Below are 27,652 nucleotides of genomic sequence, written 5' to 3' on the forward strand. Positions count from 1 at the left end.
ATACTGTTTGGGCTGTGTGTTGTCCTCATGCTCATCTAACGGTCAGGCTTTTAAGGAAGGAGAAAAGTCATTTAAGCCTCTAATGAACCTTTTACACAAATGTAAAAGAATAACAAACTCTCACTAACACTTTAGGAAATCCTGTAGCACAAAAAAAAAAAAAAAAAAAAAAAGACCCTCATTTAATAAATAGAGCATCAATCTCTGAGGAAACAAGAGATAAGTCAAAGAACAATAAAGAACTTTAGAATAATTAAATTGTATTTTCTAAGAGAATGGAAAAATGTAAGACATTTTTATAAAAAGGATCATTTGAAACAATTTTATTTCAAATAATAAAGCAAATTTTAAAAGGGGCGATATGGATAAAGCAGTCAAGAATAAATCCAGAAGGTCTAGTAAGCTATTACAAATCTAGAAAAAGAGGAAGAGGTAAAGGAGAGAGAGGGAAAACACACACACACACACACACACACACACACACACACACAGAGAGAGAGAGAGAGAGAGAGAGAGAATGAGAACAAAGATCAGAAAATGCAGACATAATAAAATATTAAACAACATATGTATCACCCAAAGCTGATGTCAGACACCAGTGATTAAATCAAAGGGACTCCTTAAAGAATTAAAATGAAGTTATTTAATTTCTAGAACTATTATCACAAGATTTCAAAACCAAAAGGACAAGATCTTTGGATTAAGTATACCCAGAATATCTTTTTATTTTTTTACTACAATTAAATAAAAATCACATTCTGACTACACTTTTCAACAGAAAAATTGGATGGTAGAGTAACATGGCACAATTTATAAAATTTTCTGAGGAAAAAAATTTGTGGGCCATGACACAAAAGGAATTTGAGGGAATTAGAGAATATGTACAGAAAAACTAATAAAACAATTTCTACAGCTATGTAATATTACCATACATTAATATAAAATGCAATGTTCATATATAGAATTGCATATATGTTACACTAAAAAAATGAAAGAGTGCTCTCTGGTTAGCCATTGCTGCCTAGCACCACAAAATGTAATGACTTGTCACAACAACAATGATCTTATTTGCCATAGTTCCTGTCTCTGTCTGTCGGTCTGTCTCTTTCTCTCTGTCTCTGCACTTCTCCCTGTGGTCTCTCCATGCATAGTTGGGATTCCTTAAAGCCCGATAGCTTCTCAACAGCTAGATTGCTTATACAGTGGCTCAGGGCTGTAGTCCAAGTGTTACACAGAAGACTGTAACTTTTTCACTTTTTTCCCCACTTTTTCTGACACAGCCGAGAAAATTATGCAGCTCACCTTAGCTACATTCTGTTTGTTACAAGGGAAAAGGAATTAGGTTACATCTCTTGATAGGGATTCCAAAGAGGAGTATGGAGCTATTCTTCTTGAATATCAGAAGGGGATAGGGTAGAAATAATGTTGCAGTCATGTGTAGGAATGTTATGTGCTACATGTATATGATTTTAAGAAGTGAATTCAAATAGAAAAAAGACTTGTCTTTGGAATGTAAAGATATGATATCAAATATAAAAATCTCAACAGACAACATGGAAAATAATATTAGGAACATAACCTAGAAAGTAAAGCAATAAGCTTAGAGATGGAAAATCAGAGCTAAGTGACAATAAAATTAAAATGAAAAACAGTGCAGACCAATATCTGAATAATAAGAGTTCCAGAACAGGGAAAATGGTGGAGAGGGGATATCAATGAAAATTTTATTAGACTGTCCCAGAACAGAGATAGCAGAATGAAAGCACTTGGTTACAATGCTGAAATCTTGAAAGAAATGTACAAACGCCAATGAACAATACCATTCATTTTCAGAAATCTAGACAAACAGAAGATTTTTTAAGTTTCCAGAGAAAAATAAATCCCTGGATCTTATACAAAGATCAGACATCAGAAACACTTCAGATTTCTGAACAGCAATTCTACTAAGAAGAAGATGATGGAGTAGTGTAGTTCAGATTCTCAGGAAAAATAATATCCAGCTTTGACTTCTTTGCCCAATGAGAAAATACATGTACATCCAGTATTTTGGATGTCACCTCAAAATTGAAGAGTAACAACAACAACAAGAAAGAAAGAAAGAAAGAAACATACCGGAGATTGGAGAGGCAAAGGATTCTGGTTAAGAAAGATCAGAGGATAGCAGCTATAAAGTCTGAATCTCAACGAGTTCCTTTTGGAACGTGGTAGGGGCTCTGGGAGTTTGTCTTCTGAAAGATTAAAATTGTTTTAGCCTCAGCAGCTTGAGAGGAAATTCACACAGTTGTGGAAGAGTTTGTGGTTGAAAAAGGAAGAGATAGAGAGAGAGAGAGGGAGAAAACTAAGGATTTAGGCAAATACTATTTGTGAGGAAAAGAAACTACCAATGGTAACAAAGATAATATGTTCAAAAGTAAAATTAATCATTGTGGGCTGGATAAATAGACCTCAAATCAACTCTGTTTTAAGAGTTCACCTTAATTATATTAACAAAGAAAGTTTGAAACTAATGCATGTACAAATACTAACAAAAGTAAAGAATGATTTGCAATATGATAACAGGAAAAAGAACGGCTAAAATATAGTGAGATGATTCTATCAGTTTATAGAAAAACTCACAAGAAAATTATGAAGTAGGGTTCAGTGGAAAACTTACATTGATTATAATTGATTGATTTTGATCTGCATGTATAATGAATTTTCTTCATATTACTATAATTCAAAATACCATTTTTGCACACTAGAAGCAACTATACTAATTAAAAAAGTATGTAAAATGATCCTACTTGATAGCACAGTCTCTAGAAACCTAAAACAAAATCTAATGAATTCAGATGGTAAAATTGAGCTAAATATCAAAACCAAATGCAAAATTATCTTGAAGGGGATTAATATGTCCTTAATGTATGGAAATAAAAACAATATTTGAGAAAAGGAAGTGGTCTTACGTTTAAGATTATACTCTCTCCAATTTAACCTATAAATTGCAATCCCAGTAAAATACTTAGCAAGGTTCTTTTGTTCTTTGTTTTGTATTTTTACTAGAAGCAACATGCTAATGCAAAAAATACATATGGTGAAGACCAATAATTGAAAGATAATTTTTTTAATATGGTTAATAAAGGTACTTATTTATTTTTTTATTTTTTTTAATTTTTTTAACGTTTATTTATTTTTGAGATAGAGACAGACAGAGCATGAATGGGGGAGGGTCAGAGAGAGAGAGGGAGACACAGAACCTGAAACAGGCTCCAGGCTCTGCACTGTCAGCACAGAGCCCGACGCGGGGCTCGAACTCACGGACGTGAGATCATGACCTGGACCGAAGTCGGACGCTCAACCGACTGAGCCACCCAGGCGCCCCAAAGGGTACTTATTTAAACACCTATCAATCATGAAGCTCCGGAAATTGAATGTGTTTTAGTATTTATACTATAATGGTGCCAATAGTCAAATGGAACAAAACAGAAGGTTCTAAAAACACTTGTGATTATGTAGAAAAGGAAACGTTTTCAGAGAAGCATCAGCTTTATTGGTCTTTTGTGCTTAGAAAAGTGGGGGCTTGGACAGCTGAGGAGGGTTCTGTGGTCTCTTCCCCAGTCACTGCTGGTGGAGGGCTTAAGCGGGGTCCCAAACCAAGCCAGCCAGCTCTCTCGCGATTTTCAAGAGCAGGTGTGAGACCTCCACTAGCAACGATGGCGGGAGTTCTGAGAGTCCATCGTCCCAGGTCCTGAAACAGCAGAGACCACGGGTCGCCCAGGGTGGACTGCAAGAGAGAGCTGGCTAGGTGCTGCTTTGGCAGAGGGAGGGGCGTCTTGTCCGGCCTCTGGAACTGTTCTGAGATTGAGGCCGGGCCTAGCCCCTCATCAGCCCATCACTGGGCCTGCCCCTTGTCCGTAGGTGGGCAAGATCCTTGTCCCGGGCTCCCCAGCTCCGCCTCGTGGTCCTTGCCGCCCCACGGTCCAGGAGAATGCGGCAGCCAAGGACTCGAGTGAGCCCCGCACTGGCCAGCGTGGCCTGACTGCGTCCAGCTGGGCGTTTGGGGAGGGTTACTGAGGTTGTACTTCACCGGGAAGGTAAGCAGCACCCCCATGCAGTTGTGCAGCATGAGGAGCTGGAGATGAGGACCACCAGGGGCCAAAAAGGCAGAGCCAAGGTCTTCAGTTGGAAGGCATTGGCCCTTAGCATCTTGATATCCAGCATGTCCTGGGCGATGCTCTGCTTATTGGAGCAATGGTCAAAAATAAATTTATTTTATTTTATTTTTTTTTAATTTTTTTTCAACGTTTTTTATTTATTTTTGGGACAGAGAGAGACAGAGCATGAACGGGGGAGGGGCAGAGAGAGAGGGAGACACAGAATCGGAAACAGGCTCCAGGCTCCGAGCCATCAGCCCAGAGCCTGACGCGGGGCTCGAACTCACTGACCGCGAGATCGTGACCTGGCTGAAGTCGGACGCTTAACCGACTGTGCCACCCAGGCGCCCCTGGTCAAAAATAAATTTAAAAAAAATGCCTGTGGTTACATAGAATAGGTGACAGAGTTGGAATGAAAATCAATGGTTTAACCATATCTATTGTAAATCCTTAAGAAAAAAAGGTCTGTTGCTAATACCACACACACACACACACACACACACACACACGCACAGCATTCAAATGATAGCAGTGAGCTAACTGTCCAAAGAAAAGCTTTAAAAATATTAAAAGTGAAGAGACTATCCGAGGCCATATATATGACTTTGATTTAGGAAAATATTTTTTGAGTAAAAGATAAAAAGAAATTACCATAGAAGGGACGACTGATAAATTTGACATTAAAATTAAACATTTTCTGGGACAAAAGAAACTATTATCAATGTTAAAAGAAACAGACATGAAGAAGACATTTGTGATGGCATAAGAACAAATTACTAATATTCAGATATATACAGAATTTCTTGCAAATTAAGAAGAATATGACAAACAGTGGGAGAAACATGCAGGACAAAAGATAAGGATGCACAAGAGATAAACTGAAAGGCCTATAAAACTTAAGTGAGGAGGTGTATCTCATTCAAAGTGACAGCAAGTGCCGAAGACTGAGGTAGAAATATTTTCAACACGTTCAAGAAATAGGGAGGTCAGTATGAGTTCAAGTGGTTAAAGGGAGAATGGAAAGAGATGAGATCAACGTTGACAGGCGAGGGCTACATCACTGGGAATGTTGTAAATTAGGGTGAGTTAGTGTTGTAAATGGGACGGGAAGCCATTGCTCAATTTTGAGCCCAGTAGTGGTGATGTGTCAATTGGCATTTTTAAATAATCACTGGCTAGTGAGTGGAGAGTGGGAACCACAAAATGATGGAAATGGAGGTGGCACACTGTGTGGAACACTCACCACAGATGATGCTGATTTTTGCTGGGATGGCAGCAGTGGAGGCAGCGAGAAGCAATTGGAAATATATTTTGAAGTCAGAAAGGATTTGCTTATGGAATAAACGGGTAGTGTTAGAAGGAAAATCAATGACCCTCTAGGTTTTTAGTCTGAAAAACTGGCTTGATTATTATGAAGTTTACTAAACTGAGAGGAGTTGCTTTGTGGGGAGGGTGGAAATGAAGCATTTTGTTTAGGACGAGCACTATTACTCAAATTGTAAGTATATAATATATGGAAGAAAAAGATTCTTCAGAGTGCTGACATGGGTAAGGATGTAAGGAAAGGAGTGAAGGGACAGAGGAGGCTTCATTTGTATGAATTATGTTGTATTTTCATGATTGTTTTGCTTAAAGCAAAAAGGATCTGACATCAATTTGGCAAACTATTGATGTTGATGGAATCCTGGTACTCAGTTGTTTGGTTTATTATTCTCTATGTTTTTCTTCATATCCCATTATGGTGGCATCCATTTTGGGGGGGCGGATTATAGGCAGATTTATAATCCTGGAATTGATGGTGCATGAAGGGGTCAAGATGCTAGGTGGGAAGACAGTGAAGATAAATTATGCTAACTTTGCATTGACATATGATAATCATGCAGAAAAAAATGTGCATATCAGAACTTCACATTTCAGTGTATTGCACAAACCAGTTTAAATGTACAATACTTTATTTTTTTAATATTTTTTCCATATTTATTTATTTTTGAGAGAAAGAGAGAGTGTGAGTGGGGGAGGAGCAAAGAGAGAGACACACAAACAGAATCTGAAGCAGGCTCCAGGCTCTGAGCTGGTAGCACAGAGCCCGATGTGGGGCCAGAACCCATGAACTGTGAGATCATGACCTGAGCCAAAGTTGGATGCTTAAGTGATTGAGCCACCCAGGTGCCCCTAAATTTAGAATACATTAAACTTCTATCCCCTCTTCTTTTTTTCTATGATGTTATTGTCATGTACTTTATTTCTACACATCCAAAGACATTACTATTATTTCTTTGTATATATTCAGTAATCATTTTTATATTTATTACATAATTAGAGTTCTGGTTCTTTCATTCTCTTCAGAAACTTTATTTGAGATTATTTTCTTCCATCTTGAAAACACTAGTTTCATGTTCCATTTACTGAATGTTCACTGGGGTAAATACCCTTTGTTTTTGTCTGAAATCATACTTATTTTACTTTCCTCTGTGAAGCCTGTTTTTAAGCACAGTGTAGAATTCTAGGTTGCTATTTTCTGTTACTGCTTGAAGATGTCATGTCATTGTATTTTGGCATCCATCATTTCTATTGAGAAAACAACAATCAGGATTAAAACTTGTTGCTTTGAAGTTCCTGCATCTTTTTTTCCCTAAATACTTTTCTAGTTTTCTCTATATGTCTTCATTTAAAAATGTGACTATAATGGGATTCGTTTGCTTTTACTTTTATTTGTCCTTCTGGAGCTTCTCAGATCTTATTGTATCTGTTGGTTGATATCTTATACCAGTTTTAAAAAATTCTTCCCCATTTTCCCTTCAGATATAATTTGTGCTGCATTCTCTCTTTTCTCTCTTTCTGGGAATCCAATTTCATGTGTGTTGCAACTTTTGATTTGATTTCACAAGCATCCAATGATCTTATCTATTTTTTCTCATATATTTTCTCTCTGCATTTCAGTTGCTATATACCTAACTTCAAGTTGGCAACCTATTTTTACTTTCTGAAAGACTAATCTTGTGTTTTACTATACGCAATCTGCTGTAAAAACTTTCTATTGATTTATGAAAGCCAGACATTGTATTTTTCATTTTAGAACGCTCTTTTGATTATTTTTATTTCCATTTTTACCTGTTTTTTCCATTTTTCCTTACATTTTCAAATATACATTATTACTTTTTGATTTTTTTCCCTTAAATACAATATGTTTATTATCTGCCATCTCCTGTTATTCTGTTTTTATTGTATAAGTCACATGATCTTACCTTTTTGCATGTATAGTAACTTTTTATTCTTATCACATATCATGTATAAAGAACTTAAAACCCCCAGAATGGGTCAGTTTTCACTAGAAAGTCTTCTTCATTTATTGGGTTATTTGGTCACCATGGATGATCATTAATTTTATGTATCAACTTGACTAAAACATGGTGCTCATTTATTTGGTCAGACACTAGTCTAGATGCTTCTATGAAAGTATTTTTAATGTAATTAATATTTATAATCCACAAGCTGTAATTAAATCAAACTATTCTTCATAATGTGGGCAGGCTTCATGCAACCAGCTAAAGGCCTTAAGAGTAAAAACCGAAGCTTTTAAGAGACACTTAAAACTGTAATATAGAAACCTTGCCCGAGTTTCTAGACTGTTGGCCTGACCCAACATTACAACATCAATTGTTACTTCATTTCTGAGGTTTCTTTCTTTCACTACCAATTTCAGACTTTTTAGCTTTCACAATCTCATTAGCCAATTCCTTATCATTCTCTCTCTAGATGGATAGATAGAAAGAAGGAGATATATGGATATAGATTTCCTATTGGTTCTGTTTCTTTGGAGAACCCTAACTAATACATTACCACAATTCAATCAGGGATTGAGGAAGATAAGGGTAAGAAGCCATTTAGTAAGACTATGTTTACCACTGCTTATTCCTTTTCTGAGAGGGTGAACAATTCAAATAAGAGTGTTTCCTGACTCCTCTGCCCCCAAATTCTATAGTTCTACTCTTCAAAAATTAATCATTTTCTTGAAGCTGCTTCACCCATTGACAGAAATCTCCAGGAGAGAATGAGTGGGGTGTTTTGCCGCTTCAGCTTTGCACGAAGAACAATGCATGTCCTGCTTTATTTCTCCCCATTTGTCAAGGGATCAAGCCTGTACTTATAGCCCTTAGAGGCACTGAGAATAACTGTATGTCCCTAAATAAAAAAATATCCCTGCATTCCCTCAGATTCAATTTGACATTCCCTGGAAGGGTTTCAAAGTTCACCTATTTGCCATTGTTTTTCCATTTGAGTCTGAGAACATCAAGTCTCTAGGAATGTGGACAATTCTATTCTGGCTTTCAGAGGCTTTTAGCCTGGACCTTTAGCCATCTACAGACCTATAATTCAACAAATGTCTTATGAGAAGGCATTTGAGGACCTTCATTTCTCTAATATTTTCACTCTGTCACCATGTGAGCTCTAAAACCTCTCCTGTTTTCTTCTTACCCTCTTTTGACAGTCACAGATTTTTGCCTCCAAACCTAGCCCAGAACAGGCACATGCCCAGAACAGGCACATGCCCAAAACAGGCACATCCCCACAGGGAAAAAGAGCTTCCAGTCCCCAGTTCATTTTTTTTACCATTCTCTCCTCCCAAGTTTTAGTCCATTCAGTTCTTGTTGTTCACACAGCAATTTGGCCTTGGCAATACGTTTTCTTTGTCATCTATGGTTGTTCTAGATTTTGTCAGTGGGAATGTTGTACAGTTATTATTGCCTAGCTACCTTATCCTACTTTTAAGTTAAATTACAGATGTTTACAATGACTTACCTTACAGTTTCAGAGACAAATTTGGATTTGCATTTCTATCCCTAGGTCTTCACTGAAAAATTTAAATTTGTCCCCTGGTAATCTATGTATGTATATTTCACTGATGCAACCTTATAGTTAAATGGAATTTGTACTAACTTACAGACCCCATCTTTTTCAATATAAAGAATAGTATTTTCTTTACACACCCTTATAATGTAGACTTTTCATTATGGACTTCTAACTTCATTTCACTCCATTCAGAATATTCATCCTTGCTAAGAAAGTACTACAAAATGAACTCTCTATGCCTCATATCTGTGGCATTTGATGTTGATATTGATTTATTTCCTTCCGCAGGTAAATAACTGTGTATTATGTACTGTGAAATGTTGAATCCAAAAGAATGGAAACTTGGGTCTTATCCTCAAAGGAAATATATTTGTAGTTCCATAAGGACTTATAAAAATAATAGTTCAAAATTAATACAGATGCTATGAAATTTTATACACGCAAACACACACACACACACACACACACGCACACACACACACACACTATAATTGGGCACCAAGAAAGAGAGGGTAATTCAGCCTTACAAAGGAGTTTGAAATGACTATGGATTTTCAGGGTGGATTAATTAGTGTAGTGGGGAAGGAGACAAGTTATAGAGGCATGATATTGTCTGGGAACTAAGTTTCCTCATTTAATGAAGATGTAACAGTCTCTCAGTCAAATGAGCAAACCCTTTTTTGAAGAGAACATCTATCTTGATTTCTCAGTTCCTTTTTGTGTGTGTGGGAAAACACAGAAAGCTGACCAAGAATAGGAGTTTTTAACCTAAAGGTCTGTGGCCATATTTCTGAGGCTATTTGCACTCTTGGATACTGTGTATATATAACATTGTTTTTTTGTATTTTACACACACACACACACACACACACACACTTACTTATGTAATTTCTTTTATAGGATAGCATTCATAGCCTTTTTTTGATTCTTATTTAAGCCCATGCCTCAAAATATCCAATGCATGTGAAGATCCAAACCCCTTTTCATTTTTCTTGACCAGAGCCCCTAGAGACGGCAGGCAGCTCCCTGGTCCTTCTCCTCTGGGCTCCCAATCATGTACTTGTTACTCTCTACTTTCAAGATGAAAGCACCTTTACAAGTCTGAGGAACCCAACAGCTTCAAATACTGCCTGCACAGCAAAATCTCCAAAACTTTGAAATCCTAAAATACCACACTTAAAATTCTCATCACTTTCTTCAATTTACAGTAGATCAATCCAGTTCAGAAAATACTTATTTAAATAAATTCCTTCAAGGCATAGCTATCCTTTAGCCCTTTCCTACCTTTCCCATCTCCTATTGTCAGCCTTTGTTGGTGAAAAGGAAGGAGGAAGGGTTCTCAGCTGCCCATGTAACCCATGCATAAGTGACCATCGGTTTTAATTCTTTTCACCTTATTGATTAGAAATGAAAATCTCTTGGTTTTAATCATTTTGCATTAACTTAACAATTTAGACATGTGTTTACAAAAATCCTGTATTATAAATCCAAGATGCTTAAGAAGACTTCTCCAAGTGGTGGGGAGGAATGAGGTATAAAATGTTGATTTCATTTTCACACCACAAGGGACTACTTTACATAATTAGGTGATTTTCATAACTATAACAAGGAAAATGTCAGGCTTCTAAAAGAATATGAACCTCCTCTAAAATATTTCCCCAATAACTCTCTTTGGAAAAGATAAACTGGGGGACCAGGGTGGCTCAGTTGTTTGAGCATCTGACTCTTGGTTTTGGCTTAGGTCATGATCTCACAGTTCCTGAGTTCAAGTCCCGCATCTACTGTCTCCCTCTCTCTTTGCCCCTCACCCACTTGTTCTCTATTTCTCTGTTTCTCTCAAAATAAATGAACATTTTTACTTAAAAAAAGAAAGAATAAACTAATACGTCAAACAGAATGTGACTACGGTTTATTATACATATCATTTAAGTTCTTGAAGCAACTAATGTTCTGTAAAGGTGTCTATGGAAAACTTAACTGAATCCCTTCAGTGTCATCTTGGTATCTTTACAGTACTAGCAAAGGAATGTACCCAAGTTAAAACACTTTAAGATGTGGGTTAGCTATAGTTCTAGCAGGAGAGGTCATGTCTTCTTGAATTTTATATCACTTTCTGCAAAGAAAGCTAACCTGTTGCAGGGCCTTGAGTAATTTCTAATGGCTTCAAAGAGTGCACCCAGAACTATAAGATGATTCCAGATTAGACTCCCCACTCAGGATAGTCCATAATCAAAAACAAATCAAAAACAAAACAAAAACAAAACAAAACAAAACAAATAAACAAACAAACCCACACAACTTTCAACAGGCTGAACTCTTGGAAGACCAAATGAGAAAAGGAACCCTTAGTTATTGAATCCAGACTCTACCAGAGTTTTTCCTCTTGAAGGACATTCTCTAGAGAACCAATATGGAAAATAAACCACTAATTTTGTTTTTTTTTTACAGACCCTAAGCTATGCAGACATCATTATCCATCCATCATTTAATCCTCTATACTTGCCTCTGGTCCAAGAATGAGATTGTTCAAAACAGTATTAACTAATATAAATCATATATTTGGTGTATTTTTAAATTATAATTGTTTTTATAATCCATTTCATTGATAAGCTTTAATTTCTCCTCTCCATTTCTATTTTTGAAGGAAAAATTGTTTCATTGGGATTAGTAAAAATTGGCCATATTTTTCCTACATCACAAATATTAAAATAATGCCCAGTTTTACTCTGTAAACCCCACATAATCCAAATAAGATTTGTCACTCCTCTTCCCTTTTTTTACCCATTCTCAACAAAATGAGTAACTATGTATTTATTTCTGACCATATTGTATTTACTTGCTTTAACATGCTTTTGGCTGTTTTCTGATGCTAGCCCATCTTTACTACGACTATTTTTTTTGATGCAAATTTGAAGTATTTGATCCAATGTCTTATTTTCCATTTGATACTATACTACTCATGAGAACAATTAAAGCAAAATGCTAATAATGTTACTACCAGAATAGCACAACGAAATTGCCACATCCTGTATTTTTTTTAAAAAAAAATATAGAATATATTAGCTGCTTGAAGGACTAACAGGCATAAAATTATCACTATTCATTAGAAAATATATTCAATAACTTCTGATACTTTTAAGTTAATGCACACACACACGAAAAATTGTTAAACTCATATAACAAACGTTACAGTCCTATAAATTCATCAAAATGTATCCTTCAAAGAACTAGTCTAACTGATATAAATATAATTCTAATATAATTTTACAAAGAAGATTCAAATTTTCTCTACTATGTTTTTTCAGTTTTTGAAATAGAACCAAATACCAACAATTACCAGTATCCAAAAAGGTATCAATATTCGGAATGAGAAAGAATCTCACATAGCAATATACATTTCCCTTATCTGGCAGGAATCATAGCTTTCCTGGCAGTGGTGACAGATACGGTTTTTTTACTTTTTAAAACTTACTCTTCATTTTCCTCCAGACAAGGGTGAAACTATAGGTAAAAACCTTTTATCAGTTATTCTTTTGGTAATAAATTACTTACATTCCCTGAACTATATAGACACTTTGATTATTTTTTTTATTTCTTTATTTAATGTGAGGAACTGAAAAATAAAAATGAACATAGTAAGAGATAAAGATTCCGTGAACATAGCACCTAACCAAAAGTGTAATCTTAATTTAACTTCTGTGTCATAAAGAAAATAACTGATCATATCTCAGTTTCTTCCTCTTAAAAAAAAAAAAATGACCTTAAACTAGATAAGCTACAAGGCCCCTTTTAGCTTACAGACTGTTTTAGACAAATATCTTAAGATGAAGCTTTACATGAAATATTAAAAAATTATCACAGACCTGCCACATTTAAAATGAACAGGCTTGGGGCGCCTGGGTGGCTCAGTCGGTTAAGCGTCCGACTTCAGCTCAGGTCACGATCTCACGGTCCGTGAGTTCGAGCCCCGCGTCGGGCTCTGGGCTGATGGCCCAGAGCCTGGAGCCTGCTTCTGATTCTGTGTCTCCCTCTCTCTCTGCCCCTCCCCCGTTCATGCTCTGTCTCTCTGTGTCTCAAAAATAAATAAACGTTAAGAAAAAAAAATTAAAAAAAAATAATAAAATAAAATGAACAGGTTTTCAGTAAATAATTTTTGGTTAAAATATTTCTTTAAAATCAATGGATTGCTTAGTTTTAATTACTAAGCTACTCAATACAAGCAAATGGGTTATATAATTAACTGCATCTAAACAGAAAAGTTAAATAATAGGAGAATGACTTTTAAATGTGCAACACAGTAGCAGTTGATCAAGTTTCATTAATTGTCATGTATCGTGCCACGTCCTTTATCTGCTTGTGAATTTACAAGGAACACAGCAGGTTGTGAATTTTTAATAGGCTTTCCTCAAGGAAAGAAAAGGTCAGCATTAACATAAAATTCTTCTTAAAGATTTGTGGCACAAATGTTTCACACAGGAGAACAGGTGTTACAGAGGAACTAAAGCCACAATAATCTGACATTCTTTCTATGTTTAAAGAAAACTTAATGTTTCACATAATAAAATAACACAAGGTCAAATCAATACAAAAGTTATTTCAGAGTTAAGTTACTTGGCACATGATCCGTAATCCTATTTCTCAGTAACAAAAACCACTAATTTTGTTCAATTAAATATTTGATCCAAGTATTGATACCTAACATCCAAATAAAAAAAGGGAAGAGTAATGAGAAAGCTATCATTGTCAGGACTAACTAATCCTGGTCTGATTTTTATTTAGTAAATGAGTTGTAGTCTGAAATAGAATTTTATTCCACACAAGAAATAAGAAACAGAGACATTATGCCAGGGAAAGGGTGGGGAAAATATACAAAAGAAGAGGTAATTGGAATAAAAAAGAGAAATTTAAGAGAAGAGAGGGCACTTAAGCAGGATGATATAATTAAAGAATTTTGTCCACTGGTCTGTTCTGTAACTGCTAAGGAATCAGTAACAACAACATACCTGTTGTAAGTTAACTCTTGTCTCTCAAGGGTTTCAAACCAGCGTTTCAATCACTCAGGTTTCGGGAAGTCTAGAAATGTATCTCTCTGCCTTATAGTAAATATTTGTTGTAGTTTCTTTACTGGTCCAGTTGCCAAATATGTTTGGTTAAATAATATTTTGGTAAACATAGGCCAATTTTAAGCCCCCAAATATGATCATTTTGGCCCTTTATTCTAATGTCAACATTCCTTAAAAAAGAAGATACTTTGCAGAACCTGGGTGGCTCAGTTGGCTTAGCACCGACTTTGGCTCAGGTCATGATCTCACAGTTCGTGGGTTCAAGCCATGCGTCAGGCTCTGTGCTGATAGCTCAGAACCTGGAGCCTGCTTTGGATTCTGTGTCTCTCTCTTTGTCCCTCCCCTGTTCGCACTCTGTCCCTGAAAAATGAATAAACTTAAAAAATTTTTGAAGAAAAGATACTTTTTTTAATGCAATCTCTCTAATGGTTTAAGAGAAAATGCATTGTAAACCTGGCTTCTTAAGACCAAAACTTATAAATGCATAGGTCTGATTTTTTTCTGTTAAATATGAGAAAATTAGAAATCCTTTTCATTCTGATTCTCCAAATCACTGTCCAGCTTCTAACCCTCATCTCTTTGATCTCATTCTACCATGTTAGATTTCCTAATCCAATGGAAACTCCCACAGTATGTGATCCAATTCCAGGATTTATGTTCTCTTTCTGTAGTGTAAGTTAAGGTAAAAATCCTGCTGTGATTCATATTCTAAAACTGAACTTCAGAATAACTAAGAGATCCCCATTCTAGCATTTTCTTTTGCATGTCTAACTGATTAGAATGACAGAACTGGTGTTAATGATTCCCATCTTGTTGTATATCCTTTCCCACTCCGAATCTACATTCTATATTCATCTAGTGTTCTGTACACTTTGTAAAATGCAAAAAAAAAAAAAAAAAATCCAAGTTTATACCTCTAGTCATTCTTTGGTAGTTTAGGTGTTAGATGCTGTAGGAAATCCACACACAGCAGTGGGCCTGTGAATTTCTCTTACACACAGCATTTGGATTTTCCATAGCAATAGAATGGAATCATTGATTTACTTTTAGAAGTACTTGATTCCTATGAGAGTAAACACATATTCCTCAATTAAAATTGTTGAATGGATAGGCAGTAAAAATCACAACTGTTTACCACAAATCACAAAGTTATCTGAACAAATGATTGATATCATAATCTTTTCTTGAATTCTTTCGATTCCCAGGCAGAATAAGAACCATGCAATGCTTGTGTGCTGTGTGGAAAATTGCCACTGTTGCACATTCATGTCATTGGAAAGTTTCTTGGAAGCTATGTGTGTTTTCAGTTACTAAAAAGCATCAATCTTGCAACTTATTGAGAGTGGTTCCCTGGACAACACAGTCATATGTTACTTCTGAGGGCTTTTTAGTTAAAAGCAGACATTTCTTGAGTTTTTCAACCTTACCTTATTGTTTGTGAATAGCTAAAAAGCAGTAAAAAAATATTTGTCATCTGGCTTCTCTCTTTCTTTAAAGTACATATCCATTTGGGTTTCTTTCCCGATATATATATAATAATGAGTTATTTGTCCAGGAATCAGAAAAAATGACTTTGATCCAAATTTGATGGCTAAAGGCTAATTACTAAAAACCATTAACTAAAGAGAAGACTGCCTTTATTTATTTATTTATTTATTTATTTATTTATTTATTATTTAGAGAACGAGCACTTGAGAGTGGGGGAGGGGCAGAGAGAGAGGGAGAGAGAAAATCCCAAGCAGGCTCCATGCTGTCAACGTAGAGCCACACATGGGGCTCGACCTCAGGAGATTATGACCTGAGCTGAAATCAAGAGCTGGACACTGAACTGACCAGGCACACATGCGCCCCAAGAGCAGACTGCTTTTGTAGACCCAATAATACCAGTAATACAATATATTATCTGTATGTGTGTGTTTTAAAACATATATTTAACCTAACAGTTTTATGTTCATGTAAAAATGTTGTCACAGCCAAGTCATTGACATAAGCTCCGAAAAAGAAGAAAAAAGCCTTTCAAATAATATAAGCCTGCTTTAAATAGAAAATAATCAGTTTAATATTTCTACATGAAATTAGATGAAAATGTCTGTTGATGTAAATAAATATCAAACATTATTTAGATAAACATCTAACTAATTTTTGCGTAATTGAAAGATATTGTCTTCAGTTTTTAATTTTTAGGCTGCACATCAGTGTGTCTATTCTACCTTACGACTACATTTTATATGAATACTTAAAAAAATGTTTGTGATGATTCCTAAATTATAATAAATGCCTTCTAGAAGTTTAGAAAATCTGCGCATTGTTTTCATATTTCTTATCTGCTGAAAGAACAAAATAAAAATTGTAAACATAATCTCTTATTGCAAATAATCCAACTGTGAGCCCAGCATAGAAACTGCTTATTGGTTGGGTGGTTCAATTAAAGAAAAACTTATAATCCTTGTGTTGTACAAAGCCATGCTTGGTCCCTCCTACATGTTAGCCCAGGATGCAGGGTAAGAATTCCATGGAGAGCAGGGGATATTCACATCTAGAGCCTGCACATCTATTCCCAGGTAATACTCAAGGTACTTGGGACCCATTATTTCCTGCCCAGACATCCCTGAGCTTGCTTCTAGGTCCAGAGAAGCTCTCTCCTCCATGTCAGTCACCCAAAGACCAGACTTACCAACTGTTATATGCATCCCTAACCTCTGGGGGCAGTCCTAGGGAGTATCTGTTAAAATACAATATAGATGGAATTTGCCCACGAAAACCTGGAATCCTAGGTAGCATTTACACTGGGATGGGTTGTGCACTGGGCTGAGATGCCCACATGAATGCCTGCAAAGCTCTTTGACGTGAGTGGATTCTGGATGATTAATGTTGTGGGCATAGGCAAAGAAACAGACTTGCTTAGCATTGTCTTGTTCCTGCACAAAACTTGTTTGAGGTTTTTAGGAAGATACATTTGGCAAGGTAGGAGACTATATAAGACATATATGATTGTAGAATTTATTAACTTGGTTTATAATATTAGAATACATAAATATCTATTTGTACTCTTTTTCTGAGTTTCAAAAATAGCTGTGGGCAGTCTCTCTCTCTCTCTTTTTGTATGAACCAAAAAATAATGCATAGTGCTTCTAACATAGGAGCTATACCTCGTACACCTTTGCCTTTCTTACAGTTAAGCTATCACTAATTCTCCAATGGAAATGCAATAACTAATAGTAAGTTTATAAGAATTTCCTAAATAATAGGAGAATAAGAGAATTTTCCGCTCAAGAAAGAAATGCGAGAAGAAATGTTTACAGAAGCATATCAAGACCAACGACATAGCTTTGTCAGGATTTAATTGCCTATGAAAATGGTTATTTGCAAAGCAAAGTAAAGGGGGGAACTGTGTTTGGTTTATTTTTATTACTTTTTCCCATTTAAAGTAAAAATCACACTGGTATCTGAAAGGCTAGCCTTGCTGTTTAAGATACACAGGTGAGTGTGTTCATACTTATTCAAGTCACATTTCAAGAACTAAGATAACTGACCCCATTATTCAGTGATGGGACATGAGAGACTGTTTGAATTCTTTCAGCATTATGTACTTTTAGGCATTATCATGGATATGCTCTTTTTTATTTCCCTTAGCTTCATTCAGACCAAGATAAAGGAGACGGATCACTCAAATATATTTTATCTGGAGATGGAGCAGGTACTCTTTTTATTATTGATGAAAAAACAGGTGACATTCATGCCACAAGAAGAATTGATAGGGAAGAAAAAGCCTTTTATACTCTGCGTGCACAAGCTATTAACAGAAGAACTTTGAGACCAGTAGAACCAGAATCTGAGTTTGTGATCAAAATCCATGATATCAATGACAATGAGCCAACGTTCCCAGAAGAAATTTATACAGCGAGTGTTCCGGAAATGTCTGTTGTAGGTAAGTTCATTTATAGGAGTTATCGTGGTATGTAAAAAGTATACAAAATAATTACCAGAAATTTTTAAAATGCTATGATCAATTAATTGACATTTTTGAGTCCCTCCTAACAGTACTTATTTAATTTCCTCATGTCGGAAATGAGTTAGAAAAAAAAAGATGAATCATTTTTTACATGCCATGGATTTGTAAATCTTTGCAAATAAGTAGATATTTCCTTTAAAAACCAATGAAAATATCATTAAAATTTAGTAGAAAATTATGAAAATATAATATCTTTGTCACATGGATTTGTATAACAGCTAGGTAAAATTCTGACCCCAAATATATTATAAGCACATTTAGATAAATATAGATGTAATATAGTCTTCATATACATTCTTTAGGTATAATTTGCCTAAAGACTTTGTCTGGTTTATCTAAATGATACAAAAGGTGAAAATGATTAGATTATCTAATTCATATTATTTTAAAACATATTTTTCTTATAAGCATAATCCTGCTGATATAAATCTCTTATTCAAACAAACTAGTGGAAATCCACAATCACATACTGATATACAAATACAGATTTAGGCTGTAGAATCTGTAAGATGGAAGGCATGAAAAAGCTAGAAGTATAACACTCAAGATAATGGAACTTTCTTTTTCAATGGAAATAAACAGAAGTTGTTATTTGTAAGCAAAGAAAGTTAAGATTGCCTTATTTTTTTTATTAAATAGAGAATGACAAAAAACAAACATCAGGAAACAAAGGTAACATTTTTTTGGAGATAGATATTTAGATTTGGTAGAATAAATTTATTCCTCAAGCATGAGAGAAGTCATATAAGCCAATGCAATAATTCTGATTCTTTTCTTTTAAGTTACAATGGCACATTTTCAACTCTGCATTTCTCAAAAGCATTGTTCTGGGATTATTATTTGATATTTACTTCACTAAACCCCGAGGACTTTGGCAATTGCTTTATGATAAAGCTCTTTTTTTTATATCTTGAACTTTATTAAATAGCTTTTAATAGTTCATGGAACTTGGGATCCTCTTGGATTGTTTCTAAATTTAGAATTTAATCTATTCATAAAATTGTATTCTAGAGCAGATGTTAATTATTTTTATAGTCAATTAGTGGAGAGGAGGAAAGAAGAGCACACTTACTCCTTTGTGATCGGATATGCCCTTTACATGAAACAAATCTATTATGTGAAAATGAATTTTAATATCAAACCTCATCATATGTAAAGTAACTGCATTTATTATAGTCTGATACATTGTAGCATTATCTACAGGTGCATAAAAATATACCTGTTGGCTAATTAAATATGTAACTGAATTCAGAGTTTTCCTGTAATAACACTATATGTATGATTTTCATGTCAATTATATAGAAATGTTTCTTTAAGAGGTCATTATTAAAGCCAACAATCATTCAAGTCTTCCATGAAAACCAGTGCTTTTGCTCCTCCTTCTGGTGCTGTGCAGAACTAAGCTGAATTTGGATACTTCAGGTACTTCCGTGGTGCAAGTCACAGCTACAGATGCGGATGATCCTTCCTATGGGAACAGCGCCAGAGTTATTTACAGCATACTTCAAGGGCAGCCATATTTCTCTGTGGAGCCTGAAACAGGTCAGGAATCGTGAATCAGTTGTTACTTTAAGTCATTAGGATCTTTTCAAGTAGAAAAAAGGTGGGAACGATAAGACAAGCATTAACATTACTGCTTACAGAAGAGGGATGATATCACACTTAAAGACTTGAGAATTTAAGTGAAATGATTGAGTGAGCTAACGGAAAGAGACCTGGCTTTATGTTTTTTGCATATGGGTTTAGGTCGCTATATAGTCAATATGGTATTCTTTAGGTAACAGAAAAACCGCACAAATTGTAAAATATTTCCACTGAATCACTTTCATGATTTCTAGATAATTAATAACAAAAATATATTCTGTCTTTCAAAAAACCCTAGATGTATAATATGTGGTCTTAATCAACTAATATTTGAAACTTTAATGAGGATAACAAAAGTTTTTTTTTTTTTTTTTCTTCCAGGTATCATCAGGACTGCTTTACCAAACATGAACAGAGAAAACAGGGAGCAGTACCAAGTGGTAATCCAGGCCAAAGATATGGGCGGCCAGATGGGAGGCTTATCAGGGACCACAACGGTGAACATCACACTGACAGATGTAAATGACAACCCACCTCGCTTCCCCCAGAGTAAGCTGCCTTTAATGGTCTTTCCACATGGCAAAAGCTTTAGACTAAAAAGAGAAAAGATATGGAAAAGGTAGTTGTCAATCATTTAATTTTAAAAACATTGAAAATGTGCTACAAAAGTGAAGAAAAAAAAAAAAAAAAAAGGTCCGTATGCTGATGCATTCACTGTTACTGAAATGTAAAAAAAATATATTTTGGGGGCGCCTGGGTGGCGCAGTCGGTTAAGCATCCGACTTCAGCCAGGTCACGATCTCGCGGTCCGTGAGTTCGAGCCCCGCGTCAGGCTCTGGGCTGATGGCTCGGAGCCTGGAGCCTGTTTCAGATTCTGTGTCTCCCTCTCTCTCTCTGCCCCTCCCCCGTTCATGCTCTGTCTCTCTCTGTCCCAAAAATAAATAAAAAACGTTGAAAAAAAAAATTTAAAAAAAAATATATTTTGGATATATTTCATTTAGAAATAGGGATCTATGGATGATCACAGAACCTGTCCATAAATATGCTCTGCATCCATGACTACAATCCAAGAACTATTTCTTTCAGTTCGCAAAAAGAAATGATGTTTTATTGGAAAACAAAGTCATACTTCTACAATGAATGTGTTTACTTCCACCTAGAATTTAATAAGAAGGATCTTAACTTGAGGGTAACATTTTTCAATAAAATATCTAATTTGTCATATTATGAGGACTTAGAAAGGGCTACATAGCCAGAACATAACAAACTATTCAGACTTACATTTAATATCGCTGTGTCAGACTTACAGTTACTCTCTCTGTGTTTGGAATGGTAATCATTCTAAAACATTTTGTATTCCTGACCTATTTAGTTATAAAACACTAAATCTATTTAGTGATAATGTCATGTATTTGGATCTATTTTTGTTATAAAATGAACTCTTCAAGTTCTCAAAATAGATCAAGAATAGGTTAAGAACCGTTAGCTTCTGACCATATAACACATGCATTTATTCATGTGTTATACACATGAATCCCTTTTTTATACAAATTTGTATAGACATGCAATTAGAGTGGGTGATGTTAGATCTGAATGGGCAGCCCAAGTATCAGCCAATTTCCTGCTCATTGGAAAAATCCTGTACTTTAAGATGGAATTTTATGTTGTTAGAAATGTGGCATAAAATGCAGGTTGTAGTATCTTTGTCATTATTTTTTAGCATTTTTTGTGTGTTCACTTCTAAGTTGATCTCCCAATTCTAGTTTGATTTTTGGCTTACATACTTTTGGGAGAAATTATTAAAATGTAGTTTTTTGTGATATTTATATTTTTACACTAAAGACTATAATGCAGAAGGAATCATGATCTAAGAATTTGTTGCATTATTTTGACTGTTTCAAAGAAATTTACCTCTTTTCCATGTTATTTTTATCTAACTTTGATGAGTAAAAATAGTGTATGATTTGAATTGATTTGTCTAAAATCTTGTGTGTAGAAAAATTATAACATTCACATAGAATATTTTTTGAGCACAGTAATCACTTGTTTATTATTCATGATGATTCTTTTGCTAAATATTAAGGAATGTCCCCATTAGGTCTGCCATTGTGGTGTTTGGCTCCAAACAGAGAAAAGGGTATTTCTTTATGCTCTTTTCAAACAGTCAGACTACAGCTCCAATTACCTGTAGCATCAGCAGGAGAAAGGAAAATAATAATCCCTATTATTTCTTCTCAAACAAATCTGAACACATGCTTAGTGGCATTAAAATTCAAATCTCACATTTTGTAGATATTTCTGACCACCTCTTAACCTGAACTTGTTACCAGGAGAATTAACATGCAAATCCAGTAGAATAAACCATAACTAATTACTCACATTATCCACGGGAGGCAAAAATATTCCTTTAAAAAAGTATTTTTTAAGTCAATAATAAATGACCACTAAGAGGACTATTATATTTTAAATGCTCAGGAACATATATACACATGTCAAATATGCAGTTCATTTAAAAATGATAATCCGATAAAGGAAATTAGTAGATTCTAATTAAGCACAAAAATCAGATATTTGAAAGATAATAATGTCCAATGAAAATTCATTTTATTATTTTTTCATCTACTATGATACCTTTATTAATTCATTTGATAATTTTTTCCTTTGCTTTTGTTGAGTCAGAATTTATGATTGGCATCTGACAGATACATTACACAAGCCCTGATATAATTATAATAGTAGTGATGATGATGATGATGATGATGATGAAATATTGATAATAAAAAGAAGCAGCAACATAACACATTTTCTGAATAACATGTTTTTTGGACACTGTACCAAGTTATTGATTGACCTATTGTTATTTGATCACAATATCTCATTTAGGTCAATATTACGATCCCCATTTTACAAATGAGAAAACAAAAGTTCTAGATGTTAAGACCAAACTCCAAGTAATGCAGAGTAGGGTTGCAACCCATGTCCAAATCCAGATGTATAGCACAACACATTTAGAGGAATTGTAGAGCACCTTGTATCTTGCCTCATTATTTTTTAATTATAGCTAGAAACATAATTTGTGGATTTTTATTTTCCCAATTATATTTTCTGCGATGAATATTTGCAACCATATCTTACTATTGGGAACATTCAGTCATGGCAATTAGAATACCACTTGATAACCTCAGTCATCTAATATCCAGAAAACTAGTTTTTAATTTCCAATATCATTTCATTAAATAGCTAAGATTTGGAGACAGTTCCATAGTTTATGAAGTCTTTCATCTGTGGCATAGCATTGAGAACTCAGAACTAACCTATGTAGATCCCTTGTTAGTATTATTATACTCAATGCATGGAAAAAGTAAAGGAGATTCAGAGTGGCAATGATAAAGACAACAAACCAATGCTGCCTAATTGAAATATAATGCAAACCAAAATTGTGCGCCACGTACGTAATTATAATTTTTATCAGCCATCTAAAAAAGTTAAAAGAAACAGGAGAATATATTTTAACCATATATTTTCTTTAGCCTAATAGTGTCCTTTAGATATGTCAATATAAAACTTAATTCAGGTATTTTATATTCTTTGTTACCATAATTCTTTGGAATACCCACTTAGATAATGTATTTTCCAGTTGCGTCAAGTCTCAATTCAGACTAACCGTATTTCCACTCGATCACTGCATGGAGTGATTCTGCATGAGTCCCAGCGCTGTCTTCCTCACTTAGTAGCTTTTTCATGTTGGTCAGTTAAACCAACCCTTCTGTTTTTCAGTGACAACGAATAAACTTGGATAGCAGTGCGTACTCCATGGTAGAGTGTAAGACTAAATAATTCAACACCTATGAAACACTTGACCCAGTGGCTGGCACTAGCGTATTTATGTGTTAAGTAATGTTGATTTGTTCAAGTGCTGCTCTATTACTATTATTAGTCAATATTATAAAAGTGGCCTCAGAACTTAAACTTGCATGCAGATGGGCTGATCCAAATTCCGTATTTCCCGATATGGTCCATCTGTGAAAGATAAAACTCTCAGTCATTTGGAAGGGACAGTGAAAGATGAAAACTCAGATGTCCTGCTTCATTGTTTAGCTTATTTTATTGTGTGGATCTATAACAGTCATTCCCCATCAGGGACAATTTTGCCACCCCAGAGAACATTTGGCAATGTTTTGAGACATTTTTGCTTGTCTCAGCTGGTGGCTTCTACCAGCATCTATTGGGTAGAAGATAGGAATGCTCTAAACATCCTTACAATTCATATGACAGAGAATAATTTGGCCCCAAATGCCAACGGTGCTGCAGTTAGGAAACTTTGATGTGTTATATGAGGATCTGTTCAAGTGAAATAATAAATTTATTTATCTGACAATATTTATTGAAAACACACCGTGTGGCGCCTGGGTGGCTCAGTTGTTTAAGCGGCCAACTTTTGATTTTGGCGCAGGTCATGATCTCACAGTTGTGAGATGGAGCCCCCACCTCAGAGCCTTCTCGGGATTCTCTCTCTCACCTTCTCTCTCTGCCCCTGCCCCACTTGCGCATGCACATGCTCATGTGCTCTCTCCCTCAAAGTAAATAAACATTAAAAAAAAATGCTTGTACCAAACACTATTTTAGAAATTAGACCTATGAATGTTGTCAACAAAGGGTCCTGGTTTTTATCCCTATGACCTTTCATTACAGTAGGTGAGGTCATAACTTATCAGACATAAGTAAAAATATATATATGCAAGGCGTTGAGTCAGTCATGGATAAAAAGAGGAACATGTGTGTGCCAAAGGGAAGAGTAGGGGAAGATCTCATTCGGGAGGGGATATTTTATCCAAACATGGCAAGATGAAATAAACTTAGCCATATAAAGAGATGTGAAAATCCCCCAAGCAGAGTTAACACCATGTGTGAGACCCTGAGATTGGAAATTGAGTGATTATGTCAAGAACCAAAGATGGTGTATCCGGATCATACCAAACAGGAATAGGTTGGTGGGAGATTAGATTAAAAAGCTCTACACTCCCAGGAGCACTGACAATAGCAAATTTTTATTGGTATTAACAAACATATAACTGTGTTCCTGACCTACGTTATCATCACGGTCCTGTGCTTTTAGAAGTATACAGGTAGGTGAACATTAATATAATATGGGTGCCCAGCTTAGTGTGATTCTAAAAGAGAGGCAATGGATTAGAAGGTTAGGGGGCACCTGAAAACTGAGTTCTAAAAGTATTTTCTGCTCTTTTGCTCTAGATACTAACTTGTATTTTTCAGTCTCAAAAAGATACTCTATTGAATTTGTTCACAATCCTGCGTTATATAAAGTGACATAATTTTTAAAATAATAAGGGAAACAAATCTATTGCTTACCTTTCACTGACAGGTACTATGTTTGTACCTAAGCGTATGAACATTAATGTCTTGATTCTTGATTATGAGTCATATATTGTCTAGCAATAGAGAGAATATTTCAATAGGAAATCATGTGTAATGAAGGAACTATGCACAGAATGCAAGGGGCATACAGAATAGTAGCACTTATCCAAATTGGGGGGAGGGGTGAAGGTATGAGTACATCATTTACCGTGGAAGCTTTTTGGGGGAATTTATCTCTTGATCTAAGTCTTTTCTTAAAACTACTGTATGTCATAAAGATAGAAAAAGATGAAGAGTTCACAAAGCTGGGAATTAGCAAAATCTAATTTATGAAAGGGCATATTCTGTGCAGGAAAAACAAATGATAAAGGGCATGCTTCAAAGTGGTGATGAAGATTCTTTGGTGATAAAAATGATAGATGCTTTTTTTTAAATATATATTTTTGATGTTTATTTATTTTTGAGAGAGAGAGAGAGACAGACAGACAGACAGAGAGACAGAGTGTGAGTGGGGTAGGGGCAGAGAGAGAGAGGGAGACACAGAATCCAAAGCAGGCTCCAGGCTTCGAGCTGTCAGCACAGAGCCCAGCGTGGGGCTCGAACTCACCAACTGTGAGATCATGACCTGAGCCAAAGTTGGACGATTAACCGACTGAGCCACCCAGGCACCCCTGAAATAATAGATGCTTTTAATGTTTGCTTTTCTGTAGCTTCTATTTTTATATGTTTTTGTAACTTGATAATGCCAAAACAAAACAGAATAACAATGGAAAGGACAAAAGTGACAATTACTTCCAAAAAGTCCAATTAAATCAGCACTGGATAGCAGCTATTGGAATTTACATAATGGGAGTAATTGCAGATGATCTTTCCCAATTGGTTTTCATTGAAATTATTTTGTAAGAAGCTGGAGGATATTAAGTTGAGGAATAAAAGAAGAACAGGAAGAAGACTGAAAAAATAATGCCTGTACTTTAAGAAGTAAGATGAATAAGAAAATAAAATAGACAAACAATATAGTAGTTAGAAAGAAATCTTGAATTAAGTGTGGTTTAGTAGGTAATTTCTTAAAGTCTCCTATGGCCCAGTCACAAAGTGGGAATTAGGCCACAATGGCCAACAAAGGACCTGAGCTCCTAGTTGAAGATGCAGACAATAAAGTGATAGCTACAGGAACATAATGTGATGTCTGGTTGTGTGGTAAGTGTTGTGAAGAACATGAAGCAGGTAAGGGGCTAGATAATGGCAGGGGTGCTATTTTAGGGAGGATGAGTAGGGGAGGCTTTTCTAAGGAGACCTGAGTAATTTTAGGAACTGAAAATGCATACAATTAGACAATTTAGCTTCCCTAATCATAGGTCTTACATATACAATACTTAGAGGGTTAACAGTTAATAAATAAGGTCAGGGGCCCACAGGTGGCTCAGTCAGTTGAGCATCTGACTCTTGATTTAGGCCAAGGTCATGATCCCAGGGTCATGGGATCGAGCCCCATGTCGGGCTCTGTGCTGAGCATGGAGCGTGCTTCTCTCTCTTCCCCTCCCTCTACTCCTCTCCGCTGCTCATGCTCTCAATCTCTGTCTCTAAAATAAAAGTAAATAATTTAAAAAATGATAAAAATAAATAAATAAATACAGTCACATATGTAAAATGTCTTCAATAGTAACTGCAATATATAATAAGTTCTTGATAAAACTCAATTTCCTCCTCTTCCCTTTTCTTTCTTCATGAGTGTATCTAATGTTTCTGATCTCATTCCTTTCCTGTCTTTGATGTTGTGCTGCTGTTCTTTGTGGCCAACCAAAGATTAAATAGAAGTGCCTTAAGCCTGGAGAGACCTGTAACCTCAGTGGCCAGAACAAAATGAATGTGCGTACCTCATACAAACGAATGAATACTTTCATGAATGAGGACTCCAGAGCCTGTTTTTCTGCTCTCCAACCAGTCAGATGCTCAGTGGTCCTTGTATGGTGCTGTTTCATTGTGCTAACCCAGAACATATAACACTTCCTCACCTGAAATCTAAGCTCCTGGTATCCTGCTTGAATACTTTAGTCTTTTTCATTCCGTATCCTTTTTTCTTTCCCTAAAATAAGAAAAACAAAATAGACTCCATGGAAAAGGTCTATTAAAAATATTAAATTACTGCAACTTGATCTCTGTGGGATTTGGAAAAATCAACTGGGACAATAAGATTTATGTCCAATGACTTTAAAAAAAAATCTCTGGGAAAATGTTATAATAACTGATTTTCATCCTGACCAGAGTAAATGATTAAGAAATATCTGATCTGCAGAACCCAGTGTCTTTGCCTTGATATAGCAGAGAATGTTATATCATAAGACTATCAAATCCATTAAAAACAAAAATAAAACAAAACAAAATAAACATCTAGAAAGTAGGTTCAGGATTAGGGAAAAAGCATTTACAAAAGCACTTATGCAGATGGTTAGGGTCTCAGCCAGCCAGCTGGTGCTGGGGACTTGGATCTAGTTCTTGAATGGGACAGTAGTTCACTAGAACTCAAGAAGAAGGAAGGCAGCTAAACCTCTGAAACCCTGGCAAAAACTCCAAACCACAAATGAGACAAGTCTAGGGCACAGCTCAAGACCACAGCTCTTTATTCACATTTA

The 27,652-nt window shown here is 35.4% G+C and overlaps 1 protein-coding gene across 3 annotated transcripts in view; it reads left to right on the plus strand.

The window, feature by feature from the left end:
• Positions 1-27,652, plus strand: part of CDH10 (cadherin 10) — a 123,574-nt gene that overhangs the window by 42,955 nt on the left and 52,967 nt on the right. For all 3 annotated transcript variants that reach the window (XM_042908194.1, XM_042908178.1, XM_042908187.1), the window contains exons 2-4: positions 17,681-17,975; positions 19,482-19,601; positions 20,025-20,192. In XM_042908194.1, the coding sequence (XP_042764128.1) occupies positions 17,681-17,975; positions 19,482-19,601; positions 20,025-20,192 (583 nt within the window). The remainder of the gene's footprint in view (positions 1-17,680; positions 17,976-19,481; positions 19,602-20,024; positions 20,193-27,652) is intronic.

This window comes from Panthera leo, chromosome A1 (genome assembly GCF_018350215.1).
Source record: "Panthera leo isolate Ple1 chromosome A1, P.leo_Ple1_pat1.1, whole genome shotgun sequence".
Taxonomy (NCBI): domain Eukaryota; kingdom Metazoa; phylum Chordata; class Mammalia; order Carnivora; family Felidae; genus Panthera; species Panthera leo.